This window comes from Brienomyrus brachyistius, chromosome 17 (genome assembly GCF_023856365.1).
Source record: "Brienomyrus brachyistius isolate T26 chromosome 17, BBRACH_0.4, whole genome shotgun sequence".
NCBI classification, from domain to species: domain Eukaryota; kingdom Metazoa; phylum Chordata; class Actinopteri; order Osteoglossiformes; family Mormyridae; genus Brienomyrus; species Brienomyrus brachyistius.
The window spans coordinates 12,092,845-12,109,592 of record NC_064549.1 but is presented as its reverse complement, the minus strand read 5'-3'; the positions used below and the strand labels follow the sequence as shown (position 1 = coordinate 12,109,592).

The following is a 16,748-nucleotide window of genomic DNA, read 5'->3' as shown; positions in this document are numbered from 1 at the left end:
GACATTGGTAGCAGTGGGCGGTATGACGATATTTTATCATAACCGGTTATAATTATATCCATTAAACACATTTAAGAGGTATAGCAGGAATCGCGATGAAGAATTACCTTTACGTTTACTTTTATTCAGCAGACGCTTTTGTCCAAAGCAACTTACAGGTGAGGCGAGTAACCCCCGTGCTTAAGACCCAGCACAACACTTGTGCTCTTACAATCTGCTGGTTAACAACAGAGATCCCGGTCACCAACTTCATAAATGAACAACCACGCCCCTTCCCAATTAATTAAGTACGGGACGTATTAGGTGTGGAAGAAGAGCGTTGGTAACTGATCCCCTGCAAGGCCGGCTTGCCACCTCCATTAAGAGTCGCTATGGCCGAAACGGGCTTCTGCGATTCCAGGCCAATGGACCTACACAAGAAGGTGAGCTGTGACAAACACCATAAACCTCACACACTCCTTGGCCTCGGATACGAAGGCAGGGTTACCATCTCTCACGCAAGAAGTCTTGAAGCAAATCTATACTATTCCATTATAAGCCTAAAATTAGCTACATCAAAAGCGTTGGTCGTTCGCAAACCCTAGACTATTTACAAGGTAATACAACTGTTCCATTCGTGTAAATGGGAGTGCAGACTGGTTCCGAATCGAAAATCTCACGCCAACCAGCTGACCAAAGTTGGCAATCCAGCGAAGGCGTCCAGGTTCTCGGTACAAACTATCCTGACAACGAAGCTGAATTCTCAAAAAAGAACAGTTATAAGCTTGCAAGATTTAAATTAATGAGAGATTTAAAAATTGTAACTAGATGCGTGCATGCCTCACAATGTGCGTGTGGGGAAATGGTAATGGAACTGATTTGCATTCTGTTGGGTTTTTCGTGGTTGTCCTTTGTGGTGCGCTGTTGTCCAAATGTAATGTAGTGTCTTGTTTATTTGTTAGTCCAGTGTTTGAGGCGTCTAGTGTTGCTCCCTGTAATGAAGATTTAATGCATTGCGCTCATTCAACTGGTTTTAAGTGTCCCGCAAGTGTCTTATCAAATTGACTAAATCGGTTCCTCGACTTTAAAATGATCATTTGTTCTTGCATGGGGAAAAAGTTTAAAGATTGCCATTAACGGACATAAGCATAATTCTTAATGTTTCGTTAAAGAATTAAGTCACCTGCTGCATTTTTAATTTTGTAATGCTGAAAATTAAATTCTCAGCAGTTTGGGGGCTGTGCTAATCAGGACACTGATATAGTAAAAGTTGTCGTAGTCGGCGCAATTCTAAAATCAGTATAGAAATTCATACCAAGTAGCACTCGTATTGAGTTTATACTAAAAATAAAGTATTGCTTAGTACATAAGTCAGTTCCTGCGCGTGCCTATGGAGCTGCAGGCCTTATAGCCGGTCTTGTATTCATCTTTTTTTTTTTTTTTTTTTTTTTAAATCCGACTTCATCCATCATGTTTTCTCATCAGTATTGTACAAGCATAAAACTTAAGTGTAAGAGCTGCTGTAGTTTTTTGCGAGTAACATTGAACAGTAGTCCTCTGAAACCGTCGGCGACCTATACCTAAAATGTTTCCACTAAATGTTATTCTATACATTGAAGGTACTGTGTGTTGCTAAGAGGGGGATTATAATATGAATCAAGATGTCTGTTACGTTGTGTGGAGTCTTTGAAGGTTGCGGTGTATCTGACGTGCGCATCTTGCACTTTGTGTAGACGGAGGAGAAGCGTGCTCCACTGCGGACCTGGGCTAACGCCTGTGTCCCCAAGGAGCGCCGGCTGCTGGCAGCCAGTGAGGAGCCCCGGGCGCTACTTTGCAAAGCCGAACCAGAGCGCAGATGGGTATGAGTGCTGACAGCCGTCCAAACAAATCCCACCCTCTCCTATACTGCCTCGGGTTTTATACTGCCTTGTTGAATCTGACCATTGTGTCTTCGTCAGGTCCGGAGGCTGCCGTTGACTGCGGAAGATGGGATCATCATGGACTATGTTGAGCAGGATGATGCCACACACACAGGTTCCGTATGTGCTGCTCAGGTGTTCACCTTCATTACCCTATGAGTTACCCTGCCTTTACTCCAGCAGCATTAAATCCTTAGTCTTAAAGTAATTTTAGCTTTTATGGCATTTGAGGTATGTTTCAGCCATGACTATAGGTACCACTGGCCACTTGGGTCACCTGATCCTTTATACAGAATTACAATTGGGTAGCATGTTGAACAGACCCCCCCTTCCCCCCCAGTTTACTTTAATCATACTAATATAAACAATTTTTATTTTCTTATACTGTAGTTCTTTCAGGTAATTTTTAACTTGCTCCTAGGCCATTGGTTGTGGGGTTTTTATGCTCTGCGACACTCTGCAGATGGTCGGGAGGAGGCAGCCTTGTTGCTGCGTCTGCATGGCCTGCACAGACTTCAGGTACTGGTGCCAAGCCTGTTACACCGGGAGGTGGAGCTGGCCATGGAGAACCTGGGTCTCATCTATGATCGCACTTATGCCTGGGATGTCTTCTCAGACATGATGGTGAGGCCACTTGCTCTTGAACCTCAGACGAGATGCTCGTCATCTTGTGCATGTAGGTTTTAGTGCCATCTGATGGATCAGAAATGGATTCTCACTGCTAATGAGGCCCACCTCTGTCTTCTAGAGAAGCCAGTTGCGCTATACCTTCCCAAGTGCTGTACTTCCCAAACCCTTTACGGAAACTACTCATGCCATCCTGGTGGACTGGCTCATTCAGGTTCACGTGAGTGTCTCCACGCGAATCCTTTTGAAATAAGTCTGAGACTCTTCTGCTGAACTGCTCTGGTTAGCAAATAGCATGAATACCCCCTGTCCTGCTTTCCTCCTTGAAGGATATCTTCCACTTCTCTGAGGAGACTCTCTATCTAGCCATCTACTTACTGAATCGTGCAATGCGCCAGATCAAGGTGTCCATCTACCACCTGCAGCTGTTGGGAATAGTTTGTCTCTTTCTGGCTGCCAAGAAGGAGGAGTGCTTGCTGCCTGAGGTATATGTAATATTGTTTCAAGGCTGCTTGTTTAATTTGAGCCCTGCTTTTAATTCAAGATGGCTGTGTCTTCTCCCCAGATCTCTGAGCTCTGTTACCTGATGGACAACAGCTATGGCAAACGGCAGCTTCTCCGCATGGAACGCAAAGTGCTGTGTGAGCTCGAATTTGAGCTTTCTCACTGCCCTCCCCTGCACTTCCTGTTGCTCTCTGCTACCATTGCCCGCTGCAGCAGCAAGGTCAGAACAGGTTTCTTGGCCACCTCAGTCCAGCTAAACTTTCTGGCACCAACTTCCTGTCTTCTTCCAGGTAGTGTGGATGGCCCGATACCTACTAGAGCTTTCCTTGCTAGAAGGCCAGTGTGTTGTTTTCCAGCCAGTAGAACTGGCCAGTGCTGCCCTCTGCCTTGCTCGTCAGGTACTACAGGAGCCCCTCACTCCTGAGGGTGAGACGGCCTGGTGTGTTGCTGCCAGCCTCCTCACATGCAGGTGTGGACCTTTTCAGAAGCATGTTTTAACAAAGCAAAATTATTACACAGTACTGCATAGTTTGGTTAGAGAAACTGCTCTGTCTTCCCTTCATTTAAGGTCCTTCTCAATAGGAAATAGTTTATTCGTGTTAAATTAATGGGTGAATTTCTTATTTTTTGAAGTGAGAATGAATTGCTTTACGCAGCCGAGCAGCTTTTGCTGCGGGAATAAACTCGCGTACTTCAAGATCAATATTCACCAATATGTCACGATTCAAACCAGTCTAACTAGTAACCATCCAGGTTCCCACTCATCCTGGAAAGTCAGCCAGTCTTCTGGTCATGGAAAATGCATGGAAATTTCAGAGAAAGTAAAATGCCTTGGAAAATCATGTACTGTCTCTTGATATAGCATTGTTTGCTGAAATATTTTTCCAGGACATGAAGAGTTTCTATGACTGGAAACCTGACTTTTTTTTTTTCCCCCAAGATAAGTGGGAACCTTGAAACATTGTAGCAATGTCCATCTGCATTTATATTACCTTTTTATTTTTCATGGAAAAACAATCCAAGAGGCAAATTTCTTATGTAGAAAGTCTTGAGTGCCATATATGGGTGTTTGATGTTGACCTTTGGATTGATGTCTCTGCTAAGATGTAAGCAACCTGAAGTACCTAACAACCCTATGGAGGAAGTGCTTATGCAGCAATAAAATGCTCCACTCCCCTTGCATTGCACTGCTTGGAATGAGACATTGCTGCTGTTGCAATAAGTGGTTGATATGACTTGATGTTATCAGTATGCTAAACTGATTTTTGATGTTAAATGTGTCATTGTAAAATCTAACCCCTGTCAGTGAGCCCACTGTCCAGAGGATCATGCAGGTCCTGGCAGTGGCAGCAGCACAGGCGCAAGGCCGGGAGACCCGCGCCTCCTTTATGAAGTTCTCCACTGTTGAGACCCTGCATGTGAGCACGCACCCCGCCCTGCTGGGTGCACCACGTCTTCTGGGCCTTCCCTGCCCTCAGACCTGAGCCCGGACACTGGAAGGACCACTGTAAAGCAGGCAACGGGAACTGGGTGGCACATGGATGCAGGATTAAGGCTGGATAACCCTACAGTTCAATAAGACCAGGGGAATGTGTCCTGCCCCTCAGTTCAGTGGTAATCCTAAGTAACCAATGAAGGCTGAGAATTTGGCATCTTTCCTCAGGCATCCCTGCTGCTAAATGGCATTTCTGGGTATTTTTGTGAGTAAATGTGTCAGTTTGGATGTTCTGCTCTAGGCGCTTTACCTTGGGCAGGAATGTCCCTTTGGATTAGATCTTTTTATTCCTTATCTGCAGTGTTTTTTTTTTGGGGGGGGGGAGGGGGTGTGTTGTCCTACTAAATGTTTGTACTTTACATGTTTAAAAAAAAAAAAAAGTGAAACTTAATGTTAGTCGGCTAGCAGGATCCAGTAAGCTGTATTAAAGCACAATGACACTTGGTTTTTAAGTGTTTCCATGTAAAATCTTAAATTTTTTGTAAAGTTTTAAAACCAAAAAAAACTGCTGCAAAACATTAAAATTGAACTTTGCAATATCCATTTGTTCTGTCTTTTCGGTGTAAAGGTTTCTGCTTTGAACTCTGCTCATCTGCCAAATTATAGAAAGGAAACTGGCGCGTCGGATACGTAGGTTGCTCACTCTAAAACAACGTGCGGGTCGGCCTCTGACGTAAAATCTGTACGAGTCTGTTCATCGCGCGGGACATGTGAGGTGCCCGTTCTGTCTCCGCCTCCTTTTCAGTCGGCTCACATGTCGAAACACACTCGCCTTGCTGATTGGTGGAATGCCGCACGACTACGTCGGCGCCTTCCAGCGGGGCCACGTGAAATGGCACAACAAGTGGACTGCGCTACATGCTGAGTTCTGCGCGTGAGGACGCTACTGCAGGCGCTACGGCTGCGCCCCGTGTTGCGTATCTTAATTCGCATTGAACCAAATTAGAAAGTCGTGTTAAAAGCAAATCAGTTCAAAATGCAACAATGCGTTAAAATCAAAAACAGTTACTTGTTGCGCTTTTTTTGTTTACGGTAGCTCACGGTTAGCAAGACTGAGCATGAGAGAATGTTAGTAGGTTTTCAGATGCGTAACCTTCAGTGGTTCACTACCCTGCTTCCCGACTGTTCGTCTACTCTAGCTAACATTTCGGATTTATTTTTATGAATCTGCTTCATGACCTGTTTATGCATTCAGGATCAAAAATGGAAACGCCCCCTTTGCCGGTAGCTCCTCCCTCTGTGCGCCGCTCACGTGGATGTGCTGGTTTGGGAAAGGCCCGTCCTCCCCTGTTACTTTCCTGTGATTGGCTGAAGCGCGACCCCTGTGTGACACCCCTCCCGCTTGGGTAGGATTACATGGAATCCCGCATGATCAGCGGAGAAATGAAAATGTCACTCAGCGTATGGGCGGATTCCTCAGGTGGGGTTCTTCCATCGGAGTTGGGGGATACGCGAACAAATTGCAAAAGTTGCAGGTACAGTGGATTATTGCTTCAACCTTAAACCCCGTGGTGCTGCTTCGTGGACACGGCGGCGTGACTCGGATCTGGAGATGACACCGCCTAAGGAATCTCGGGGACCGGGCAACTAGCTTGTAATCCGGGGCTATGCTAAACTGAAAAGTTTCATTTCTTAGCCTTGCTTTAGCAAGGAAGGAGGATTTTAAAAGGTAAGATGTTGTTTTATGACTGCGGATTTTCGGTTTTGTTTTTCGGGCTCAGCGGCATCAGCTTTGATACCTTTACCTTATACATCTGGCAAAGGGCAATGGGAAAAGCCGCTACTTTGCTAACAGCAGCAGAATTTTGTAAACTTAATAAATATGAACCTCAGTACCTGAGCAATATAATCAGTACATGGACAGATGTTTGGGCGTCTGTTTATGAATGTTACGAGAGGAAGTGGGTGATATCAGGCGGTCTGTTCCCTCTGCCAAGTAATTGTATTACATAAGAGGCAGGAGGAGGTGGTTTAGAGAGGCTGGCTCCTGTCCCTAACTGCTCCCCAACAGTACAGATAAGCTGTCCCGAAGCTAGCTAATATAAGGCTTCTCTCTGATGAGGCAAGAAATTAATAATGTAATTTTAATGCAAGAGTCTCAGGAAAGTCGACAGTGGTGGCGATCGTACAATAAATTGTCCTTTCACGTCCACTTTGCAGCGCACTATGACAGGCGGTCCTCCCCCGAGTCAAGCAAAATACAAAGAACTCGAGATCAGCAATCTGGTCCTATTTCTAAAAAATGTTAGGCGGCTATTTTCGGTCTCCTTGCGAGTTTCTAGTAACTTGCGAGTGACGCGGGGGTGTCCACTGGTTTAGGGGGTAGGGTGTTCGCTAGCTTTAATGTTGCACATTAAAAGGTACTGGGTTTCTTTGAAGAAAGTAAGCCTGAAATCCACAAGTGGTCGGTGGTGGGGATGGCACAGGGTGAGTCAGCCGAGCGAGCCGTGCGATGTCCTGACCAACTCATCTCCTGCCAGTTCCATGCTCATTACCCACCACTCCGCTTCTATGTCGTTAAGTTTTGCAAAATGTCAGTGGATCATTTGCTGGTGCCACCACCTTTTTTTAAAAAAAAAATCCTGACTGGCACTTATTTTATGCGCTCTTATGCAATGTCCTGTTCGGACAGGCGAAGGCTTGGCGGGGGGTTTCTTGCCTTTGCCTGTCCTTAAATGTGTATTTCACACAGTATCAAACTATCTTCACACACCAATCTTTTAAATTGTGCCGTCTGACTCCATTTTTTAACTTGTCGTTCGTAACGTTTGTTTCCAAGTCATAAATTGTGAAACATGGGTACTGGCTTTGTATAATGTGTTTTTTTTTGTCTTCTGCGTAGCTTCTAGGTTTAGCAACGCTGTTCGGTTTTAATATTTGTCTGGGTTTGTGTGCGAGATGTAGGCGGCCCAGGCGATGAGTGCGATGTGCTGGTGGGTGCTCTTGGGTTTAGGTGGTACATGAATGACTTACTCGCTTCCTCCATGCAGGCGCATGGCTCACTGCAACGCCTGCACGCTCTGTGCCATGTGCGCGTCACGCTCTCGCGCTCACGTGCTTGGCAACACCAGGGGGCGGGGGGGGGGTCGTCTGGGTATTCGCCAACATAAGGGGAGAAGGGGGGGTGGGCTTAGGGAAAGGAACAACGCTGGGCAAAAAAAGCAAAGTACGTGATCTTGATTTTCTTACATTCCTAGTATTTGAGGTATGCATACGTTAGTCATGCACCTGTAGGTGTGCGTTTATTAGCGCCATAAGGGTATTGATAATAGACTTAACTTTACAGAAGACCTTTTAATATTTAAAATTTGTTTATATGATGGTGTGTGTGTATTAGTAAATATATAATAAATAGTAAAAGGTTCTAAATATGTAAGGATATGACAGACAAGGCAAATGTTTCTATTTAATCGTAGTTTTTAGCACTTTCATAAAATCTTGTAGTACATATTCTTTAATCCGATTCTAATTCAGTGTTTAGTTCATTCCAGGCAGATCGGCAGGCTTTGGCTTTCTGTGAATTAAAAGAAGGAAATGGATTGAATTGTTACACGTTGTGCTTTTTCATTTGGATAACTACAGCAGTGCCCGAAAACGTTATACTGATGTCACATGGTTTATCTTAACTTGTGAATAGGTTGGAAACACTGGTTGTATGAATAATTGATGCTGTCCTCTCTGCCAGGCTTTTAATCTGTTCCTTACCAGGGTCCATCATGCCCAAGGAGCAGCTCTGTTTGGGAGAGCGAGTGCCCCGGGGAGCCAGCAAAAATGCCAAGGACAAAAGCAACAGCGCCGCCCTGCTGGCATCCCGAGGGAGAGCAGACGTGAATGGGGGCTCTGGTGGGCAGGGCTCATACTGCAGTTCAGAGAAGGACTCTGGCTATTCTGGTAAGGATGGGCAGAGTATTTTCATACACAGCTACTCCATTCCCAACTTTGAAACAGTTATTGTTTGCTTTGCCTCCTCATTTTTTGCTATTTGTCCTATTTTTCCACCATGTAAGACACCGGCTCAGACTCGCTGCAGACGGATGTGGAGGACCTGCGCAGTGGGACGCGGAAGCACTGGTGCAGTGCCGTCCGGGGTGCGGCTCTTCACAGCACCAGAAAGCCCATCTCAGCTGCCGCTGACTTCCGGGAACTGACCCCCATCTACATCCTCAAGAATGTGGTTCTTAAACAGGTGAGAGTGAGTTTCAGAGGGCTGCATTGCTCTCAGAAGTAAAAGTATAAAAACAAATACTCAACAAAGTTGAAGGGTAGAACCAGTGTCCTCTGATCTTTTGTATCTTATGATAACAAAGGTGCAAAAGTTCTAGGTTCTACAAGGTTCTAGGTACAAAGGTTCTAACTAATGGTTTGACCCGCTGGTTTTGCCTTTGTACAAAATGCTGTTCCTTAAATAAATGACACCTTCACAATTTAACATAAGCATGTTCCATAACCATGACCAGTTCCCCTATATTTGAATTTAAGCAGGTAATTTTTACAGGATGGCAAAATGATGGTGCATGTCTGTTTTATTAAGAGTGAGCTGTCTGTGTCCTTCTCCCCCTTTTCTCTCTCCCGTCTTCCCACCTTTTTTACATTCACTTGCTTTACCCGGATTGTTTTTCTCCCATGCTCTTTTCTTTCCTGTCATCCTCTTTCTGTCTGTCCGTCGCCTCTCTCCTGCCCCTGTTCTCCCCTCCCGTCGCCTCTCGCCTGCCCCTGTTCTCCCCTCCCGTCGCCTCTCGCCTGCCCCTGTTCTCCCCTCCCGTCGCCTCTCGCCTGCCCCTGTTCTCCCCTCCCGTCGCCTCTCGCCTGCCCCTGTTCTCCCCTCCCGTCGCCTCTCCTCTCCATCACAGCCCCTCACTGTGCCACCTAGTCCTGATCAGCTCCTGCATCCCCAGCTTGCCTGGGGGGGTGCGGGGCATAGTGGCCAGGCCCCGACACAGCTCCTGCTCATCCAGCAGCCGGGAGTTACTGCCTCTACCCCCTTGCAGCTGCTGAAGACACAGCCCTCCAAGGGAGGTGGTGGTGGTAGCAAGATTAACAAGGGCTCTTACCTGCCTATATTAAATTCCTACCCTCGCATTGCCCCTCATCCGATCAAGAAAATCCCAGAGCAGGACAAGGGGGGCAGTAAAGGCAGCACTGAGGGTCACAGTCTGAGCAAGCGGGTGCGTGTGGAGGACCGAAGGGAGCTCGTGTCCATCCCCTCGCAGATCCTCAGGCAGCACAATCACCCTCAGCAGGAGAGCAAGCCTCTGCCTACCCCCCACCTCCACCCACGTGCCCCGGGCAGCAGTGGTGCCACAGCCCGTGCCCAGCAATGCATGCCCTCTCCCCACCACAGTCACCCACCACCCCTCAGTCCAGCACCCCCCTCGCCCATATCCCTGGAAGTCCCCGTCCCCCAGCAACCCCCCAGGCTGACCTGTAAGCACAATCCGGCCCGGCACCATCGTTTCCTCAACACCGTGGAGATCCTGAGCCAGTCAGGGTTGCTGGACATCACCATGCGCACACAGGAGCTGCTGCGGCAGAGCGCGGCCACCGAGCGCGACATCGCCCAGCTCCGGTACCACACCCAGCTGCTGTGCCAGGCCGCGCATGAGGGGCCCGGCGCCTACGGTACCTGGGAGAAGCTCTGCAGGGCCATGGTCGAGTCCGGCTGGTATCCGGCCCTCGGTGGCTGCGACCCGAGCATCTTCGGCACTGCCCTCGGTCAGATTTCCCCTGCCGGGAAGGTGGATGAGAGCAGGCAGAGTGACACGGTCGGCTCCGTTGGCAGAAGCAGCCTCGGCGAGGAAGCATACCCGCCCTCCCCTCTTCTGGCCCCCTCTCCTGACTCGGCACAGCACAGTCCCTCCTCTCCCCCTCCTCAGCAAACGACAAACAAGGGTGGCGTCGAGCCTCCTGACAGCTCCACCCACAGTGGCCTGCCCTAGTCGATTTGGGTTCCTCCAAGTGAATCTGCTAGGTCTACATCTTGGAGCTTCTGACTAGGGTGCCACACTAACTGTACCTCTCCTTCGCTTTCAGTTATGATTCTTTCCCTTGTTTAGTAATATTCGGTTTGGCTGTGTTGTTTTGTAGCAGTATATATGACCACTGATGTTTGTATTCCTTGGTAGCCAAGTGTTTGTTGTCATGGTTATAACAGTGAGCTGTACTATTATTATCTAGATGCAGTTATGTTTATCTCAGATCTCCATTAATGTATCATCCTGAAATGGAATTACTTCCCCTTTGATATTAGACACCATACAGAGATTTTGTTCAGTATGAAAAGCTGGACAAATTGTGCACTCCTGCTTTATTCCTTTAATAAAGGTAATATTATAAAACATAGTGATTGTTTTTCTGTCTGCGGGTCTCTTTTTCTGAAACAACGATGTTTATACCTAAAATAATGAAGTAAGTCATTTACTGCTGTTATCGTCTTTGATTGTTGCTATGGACTTTGTGGCCACTTCATTACACGCACAATTAATACTGGCTACACTCCACTTCAGAGCTTCTTCATGGACGGCTGAGTTGTGTGTTCAGAGAAACCTTTCTACATACCACTGTTACTTTGAGCTGTTATTCTCGCACTTCTGATCTTCCTGCTACTTTTAATAAGTCAGACCATTCTCTGACCTCTCGATAACAAAGTGTTCTTACCCCTGGACGTCTAACTGGAATGCCTAGTTGAACAATAACTGAACTTCCTGACCCTGTCTGCATGGAGTAGCCACGAGTCACTGTTTACTTTGAAGGATTATTCTATGATGCAAGTGAAGGACGTGTTCGTACGTTCGTGTACCTCTTTCCTTTATTTTCATGAACTCTTCCTCCATTCCATCAGACATGTAGAGTCCCAGACACAATTATCTCGTGTTTATGGGACTGTAAATCACATCACTTAAACAGCATAGTAATAGGTTGCCATCATATGGTGGTTTATGGAACTGCAGGGTAAACCATAGACCTGTGATCCTCGATGTCCCATTAGACCCGGAGCACACCGGCTCCATGGCGTGTGTGTCGCGGCTCTGGTGTTGAACTTCTGCAGCGTGGAGCCGCGCGCTTCTCCACCCGGCTTGCGCCGCTGCGGCTCTGCTACTGTAAGACCAAAATTTGTACATTGAATTTGCATTTGATAATGGTCATCAGTAATAAAATGTTTGTTTCATTTCATTATTATTTTAATTTATATTTAGTTTAGACAAGGGTTAAGAAGTGTGTGCGCAATTGTAATTATAATAACTTTATTATTATTATTTATTAGTATTAATATACAGCAATCCTTGTATATTTCTTGTGATTTGTATTTACCCTCGTCAACAGAGGGAGAGCACACCTGAGAGCTACCGCACTTCTTCTAACGTTCTGTTAACTTATCGACGTTCTGTTAACTTAACGTATGTATATTACACATGTAGGTTCCCCTTTCTCATTTAAAAACATGCAATTGCCAAGATGGTTAAAATAATTAATATTTATACATGTTCATGTCCCTGATAAATAGCCTAGACATTGAAACTATAGTGAAAGGTGTCAGTTATGTCATTTTGCTGGTATGATGTCAGTATGATTATCGACAGATATTTTAGCTGCCGAATTTTGCTGAGAACCGCTTACCGCGCGTGTGGAAAAAAAGCCGCCACTCGGACTCCCTAGATGAGGCACCTCTGCAGCGAGGACCGAGACGGACAGGACTCACACAATGCTGCCGGTGTGTTCCTGACCTTACTCTCAATGAATTTACAAAAAAACTTTAGTTTATGGCTGTGCAACACCTGTAACTGGTCAGCTTGCTGTGCATTGATGCTTCTAACTATACAGGAATGCTATGCTATGACGAGCTGTGACTCTCTGGAACACTGGGCTGCAGATTAGGTGCATTACATATTATCTGATGATGATTTCTTTACACTCAGTGTATTAAGTACCCCTTTGTAGTACTGGGTAGAACAACCTCAAGGGAACATGGCTCTGACCTCTTCCATTAACAAGGTAATCTGTCTAATCCGGTTGACTAATATTTCTACCCAGAGATTCCCTCACAATTTTCTGATTGGAGAGGGAAGCGTCTATGTCTACAGGTATTAACGTAATACCGGATAGCACTACGTCCTTTAATGAATCGGCTGCACTCCTGTATTCCAAATGAGATTGTCATTTGAATATGGCAGCTGGTAGTTATAACTCTACACGAGAAACCTTGTCATTGTTTAATATTATAACCTCTAAACCAGTGGTTCTCGAAGTGTGGTCCGCGGACCGCGGGTGGTCCGTGAGCGACCTCAAGTGGTCCGTGAGGAGATTTCTAAAATATATGTGAATTTCGTCAGTGTTTCCCGGTGTTTTTACGTTCCGCTGTCGCATCAGTCACTAAAGTAAGAAAGTGAAAATAAACAAACAAAAAAATCATATGAACTGTAATTAAAACTAACATATATGTCGACTATATGTGGTCCTCGGAACCATAGGTTTTACCTGGGTCTTTCAAAAAAAAAAAAAAAATGTAGTTCCAAACAAATAGGTCTCTTTTGAAGTAAGTTCTTGTATATATGAGATCACGTGTGTGTATGCGGGTTCTGTGGGACAAAGTGGTTTCAGATTTACAGAACACTCTCCATAATTACTATAATTTTACCCTATTTATGTCGTTGTAGGCGCTACATTTTGTCATCTATATCGAAAGCGGTTTACAGTATTGCCTCTGTAATCACAGGACCTCCCACGGCTGCCGCAAACTGTGGATAACGGTCTGTATACAACTTCTTTTCTGTATACATGCATTCCTATGATAAAGTTTAATTCATAAAGTGTACACAATAAGACATCAACAACAATAGGTAATAATAAAATAAAACAACTATGACAATATGTGGTAATCAAAGTTATATAAATGTAGTCTCTCTCTCTCTCTCTCTCTCTCTCTCTCTCTCTCTCTCTCTCTCTCCCGAATGACTGGGATTCCGACGGTCTGCAGGACATCGTAGGTATGGTTAGACAAAGACATGAGTCACATATTAAGTCACATATTGAGCTTGACAGGGCGGAAAGGTCACTCATAGTGGTGCAGAATTTACACTTATCAACTGTTTATTCTTACAATTTTGCAATTAATATTTCAGGCAGCGGTAAACGGCAGATAAATGAAAACTGCGGTTACGAAATAGGAGAATATGTGCTTCCACTGAACCACTAATCTATAAATGTAAGTCCGTACAGCAGCTTTGCGCTGGTTAACAATAACATTCAGTGTAATATACAGGATATGAAGCGTGAAATATTTAATTCTTTAAGAAAAAAGCAGTTCAGTCATCACCATGAGCATCCACTTTCTCAACTACATCATTTTATCAAGCACAAATTATAGGCCCTGGTTAAAAAGTATTATTTTACATCAGGGTATAAATGATTTAAAGGTTAATTTTGTTCCGATTTTTTTCAGTAAATATTGTTAACGTAAAGTTCGGCGTTCACTTACTTGCAAACGATTTCAGTTTCAAATTATAGTTTCTGAAAGAATGGGTCGTTCTGAAGGGCTTGGTGAATTCAAGCATGGTACAGTCATAGGATGCCACCTTTGCAATATGTCAGTTCGTGAAATTTCTTCCCTGCTATATATTCCATGGTCAGCTGTAAGTGGTATTATTGCAACGTGGAAACTCAGCCACAAAGTAGCAGAGCATGTAAAGTAACAGAGCAGAGTCACAGAGTACCGAGGTGCATGATGTGTAAAAGACACCAATGCTCTTTTTGACTCAGTAACTGCAGGGCAACTCTGGCTTAAACCCCAGAATCAAAACTGTGTGCTGGGGGCTGCACAGAATGGGCTTCCATGGCCAAGCAGCTGCATGCAAGCCACCTGTGCAATTAGTCCATTCGTGAAATTTCCTCGCTAGTAAATATTCCATGATCAATTGTTAGTGGTATAATAACAAAGTGGAAGCAATTGGGAACAACAGCAACTCAGCCAAAAAATTGAAGGCCACGTAAAATCACAGAGAGGGGACAATGTGCGCTGAGGTGCACAGTGTGCAAGAGTTGCATTTCAAAAACATTAATTCTGACAGTGTCTTTGCACTAATTCTGGCTCTATGAGGGCGCACGATGAACATGTAAATAAATTTACTTGCTTACTATAAAATATGGATGACAAAGCTAATAATGTCGTTTATAGAGAAAATACAATATGTGGAAGTACCTTTGCAAGTCTAAAGTCAAGTCACAAGTCTATGTTTGTGGGACTTAAATGTGACCCGAGTCCCCATCTCTGCCTTCACATTAGCTCAAGAACAGTGTGTCGGGAACTTAATGGAATGGGTGTCCGTGGCCGAGCAGCTGCATCCAAGCCATACATCACCAAGCGTAATACCAAGAGTCGGATGGAGTGGTGTAAAGCATGCCACTAATGGACTGTGGAGCAATGGAAATGTGTTCTCCGGAGTGACAAATCATGCTTCTCCGGCTGGCAGTCTGATGGATGAATCTGGGTCTGGCGGATGCCAGGAGAATGTTACCTGCCTGACTGCATTGTGCAACTGTAAAGTTTGGTGGAGGGGGGATTATGGTGTAGGGTTGTTTTTCAGGAGTTGGGCTTAACGCCTTAGTTCCAGTGAAAGGAACTTTTAATGATTCAGCGTATGAAGACATTTTGGACAATTCTATGCTACCAGCTTTGTGAGAACAGTTTGGGGATGGTCCCTTCCTGTTCCAACATGACTGCGCACCAGTGCACAAAGCAAGGTCCATAAGGACATGGATGAGCCAGTCTGGTGTGGAGGAACTTAACTGGCCAGCACAGAGCCCTGACCTCAACCTGACAGAACACCTTTGGGATGAATTAGAGTGGGGACTGCGAGCCAGGCCTTCTCATCCAACATCAGTGCTTGACCTCACAAATGCTCTCCTGGAAGAATGGTCAAAAATTCCCATAAACACACTCCTAAACCTTGTGGACAGCCTTCCCAGAAGAGCTGAAGCTGTTAAAGGTTGGCCAACTCCATATTAAACCCAAGGTATTAAGAACGGGATCTCATTAAAATTAATTTGTGTATAAAGGCAGGTGTCCCAATACTTTTGGCAATATTGTGTATCTGTTTAGGGCTGAACAATACTGGAAAAAAATCAAATTGCAATATTTTGGCAGTTTTTTGATAACTGTTCATAACTGCACATTTGCTATATAACATCTATGTCATGATATAGACTCCAGGAAAAAAGGGTACCAATTTGTACCTTTGCTTGTCACTGTGGGGGTGGCATGGAGGTGCAGTTGTTAGCACTGTTGCCTCAGGTTCGAGTCTCCGCCTGGGTCACATGTGTGTGGAGTTTGCATGTTCTCCCCATATCATAGTGGGGTTTCCTCCGGGTACTCCGGTTTCCCCCCACAGTCCAAAAACATGCTGAGGCTAATAGGAGTTGCTAAATTGCCCGTAGGTTTGCATGTGTGAGTGAATGGTGTGAGTGTGCCCTGCAATGCGCTGGCCCCCCCATCCTGGGTTGTTCCCTGCCTCGTGCCCATTTCTTCCGGGATAGGCTCTGGACCCCCCCGCGACCCAGTAGGATAAGCGGTTTGGAAAATGGATGGATGGATGGATGGATGGATGCTTGCCACTGCAGCTGTACCCTTGTAATTGTACCTTTTTAGGTAAAAAATTGGATTCAGAGGAACATCCCCAACGTTCAAACAACAAAGGTCGGGTCCATTTCCGTAATTTAATAGGTACAATTGCCAACAGCTAAGGGTACAACTGGCGGAGCCTTGAGGGTACAGGCCCAGTTACAAGCAAAATTACAAATTGGTAACCTTTTCTGAAAGTGCAAATGCAACAGATAAGGCGAATTAAAAGCGCGTTTCTTATCTTTCACTCTGAATCCGCGCGTTACTGAGGCCAATTCGTCCAACACTGTTTTTTCACAGTTTATGACATTGTTCTCAAAACAGAAGGTCAATGTTAATGAACAAAAAAAACTAAATCCAAAACTTATTTGGTAAATAGCTCTAACATCTGAAGCCTGACAACCATTAAACGTGCGGCTAATAACTGAAAAGACCCTCGTTTTAAGAGATTAGCCTACAACAAAATAAAACAAATATTGCAAATTAGGATGTTTTAAACATTGTGTTAAAGCGAGTAGAACCAAGTAACAATGCTTTCTCGCTTTTCCCCTCCATCAGTTTCCTCGAGGAAAAAAAATCTATAAATTTTTTTGAATAAAGCATTAATTTGAGC

The 16,748-nt window shown here is 45.1% G+C and overlaps 2 protein-coding genes across 8 annotated transcripts; both read left to right on the top strand.

Moving 5' to 3' along the window:
- Positions 1-272: 272 nt before the first annotated feature.
- On the top strand, positions 273-5,065 carry LOC125711954 (cyclin P). Its single transcript, XM_048981449.1, has 9 exons — positions 273-422; positions 1,713-1,838; positions 1,938-2,013; positions 2,362-2,522; positions 2,647-2,745; positions 2,855-3,010; positions 3,091-3,249; positions 3,320-3,498; positions 4,336-5,065. The coding sequence occupies exons 1-9, from the start codon at positions 372-374 to the stop codon at positions 4,511-4,513; spliced, it is 1,185 nt and encodes a 394-aa protein (XP_048837406.1). The 5' UTR covers positions 273-371; the 3' UTR covers positions 4,514-5,065.
- A 231-nt stretch (positions 5,066-5,296) lies between these two features.
- Positions 5,297-10,859, top strand: si:ch211-132b12.7 (uncharacterized protein LOC564531 homolog). 7 transcript variants are annotated; one of them, XM_048981441.1, is made up of 4 exons: positions 5,297-5,999; positions 8,210-8,415; positions 8,532-8,710; positions 9,375-10,859. In XM_048981441.1, the coding sequence occupies exons 1-4, from the start codon at positions 5,881-5,883 to the stop codon at positions 10,458-10,460; spliced, it is 1,590 nt and encodes a 529-aa protein (XP_048837398.1). In that variant the 5' UTR covers positions 5,297-5,880; the 3' UTR covers positions 10,461-10,859. The 7 variants fall into 7 exon arrangements, with proteins under 7 accessions (XP_048837398.1, XP_048837403.1, XP_048837402.1 ...); XM_048981446.1 differs by having other exon boundaries at positions 5,301-6,193; positions 8,233-8,415; XM_048981445.1 differs by having other exon boundaries at positions 5,302-6,193.
- Positions 10,860-16,748: the final 5,889 nt, after the last annotated feature.

Coding starts and splice junctions, on each gene's coding strand:
- si:ch211-132b12.7 (XM_048981441.1), top strand. CDS start 5,881: ATGGAATCCCGCATGATCAGCGGAGAAATGAAAATGTCACTCAGCGTA. Junction 6,000..8,209: donor ACAAATTGCAAAAGTTGCAG/GTACAGTGGATT, acceptor CCTCTCTGCCAG/GCTTTTAATCTGTTCCTTAC. Junction 8,416..8,531: donor GAAGGACTCTGGCTATTCTG/GTAAGGATGGGC, acceptor CCACCATGTAAG/ACACCGGCTCAGACTCGCTG.
- LOC125711954 (XM_048981449.1), top strand. CDS start 372: ATGGCCGAAACGGGCTTCTGCGATTCCAGGCCAATGGACCTACACAAG. Junction 2,523..2,646: donor ATGTCTTCTCAGACATGATG/GTGAGGCCACTT, acceptor TCTGTCTTCTAG/AGAAGCCAGTTGCGCTATAC. Junction 2,746..2,854: donor ACTGGCTCATTCAGGTTCAC/GTGAGTGTCTCC, acceptor TCCTCCTTGAAG/GATATCTTCCACTTCTCTGA.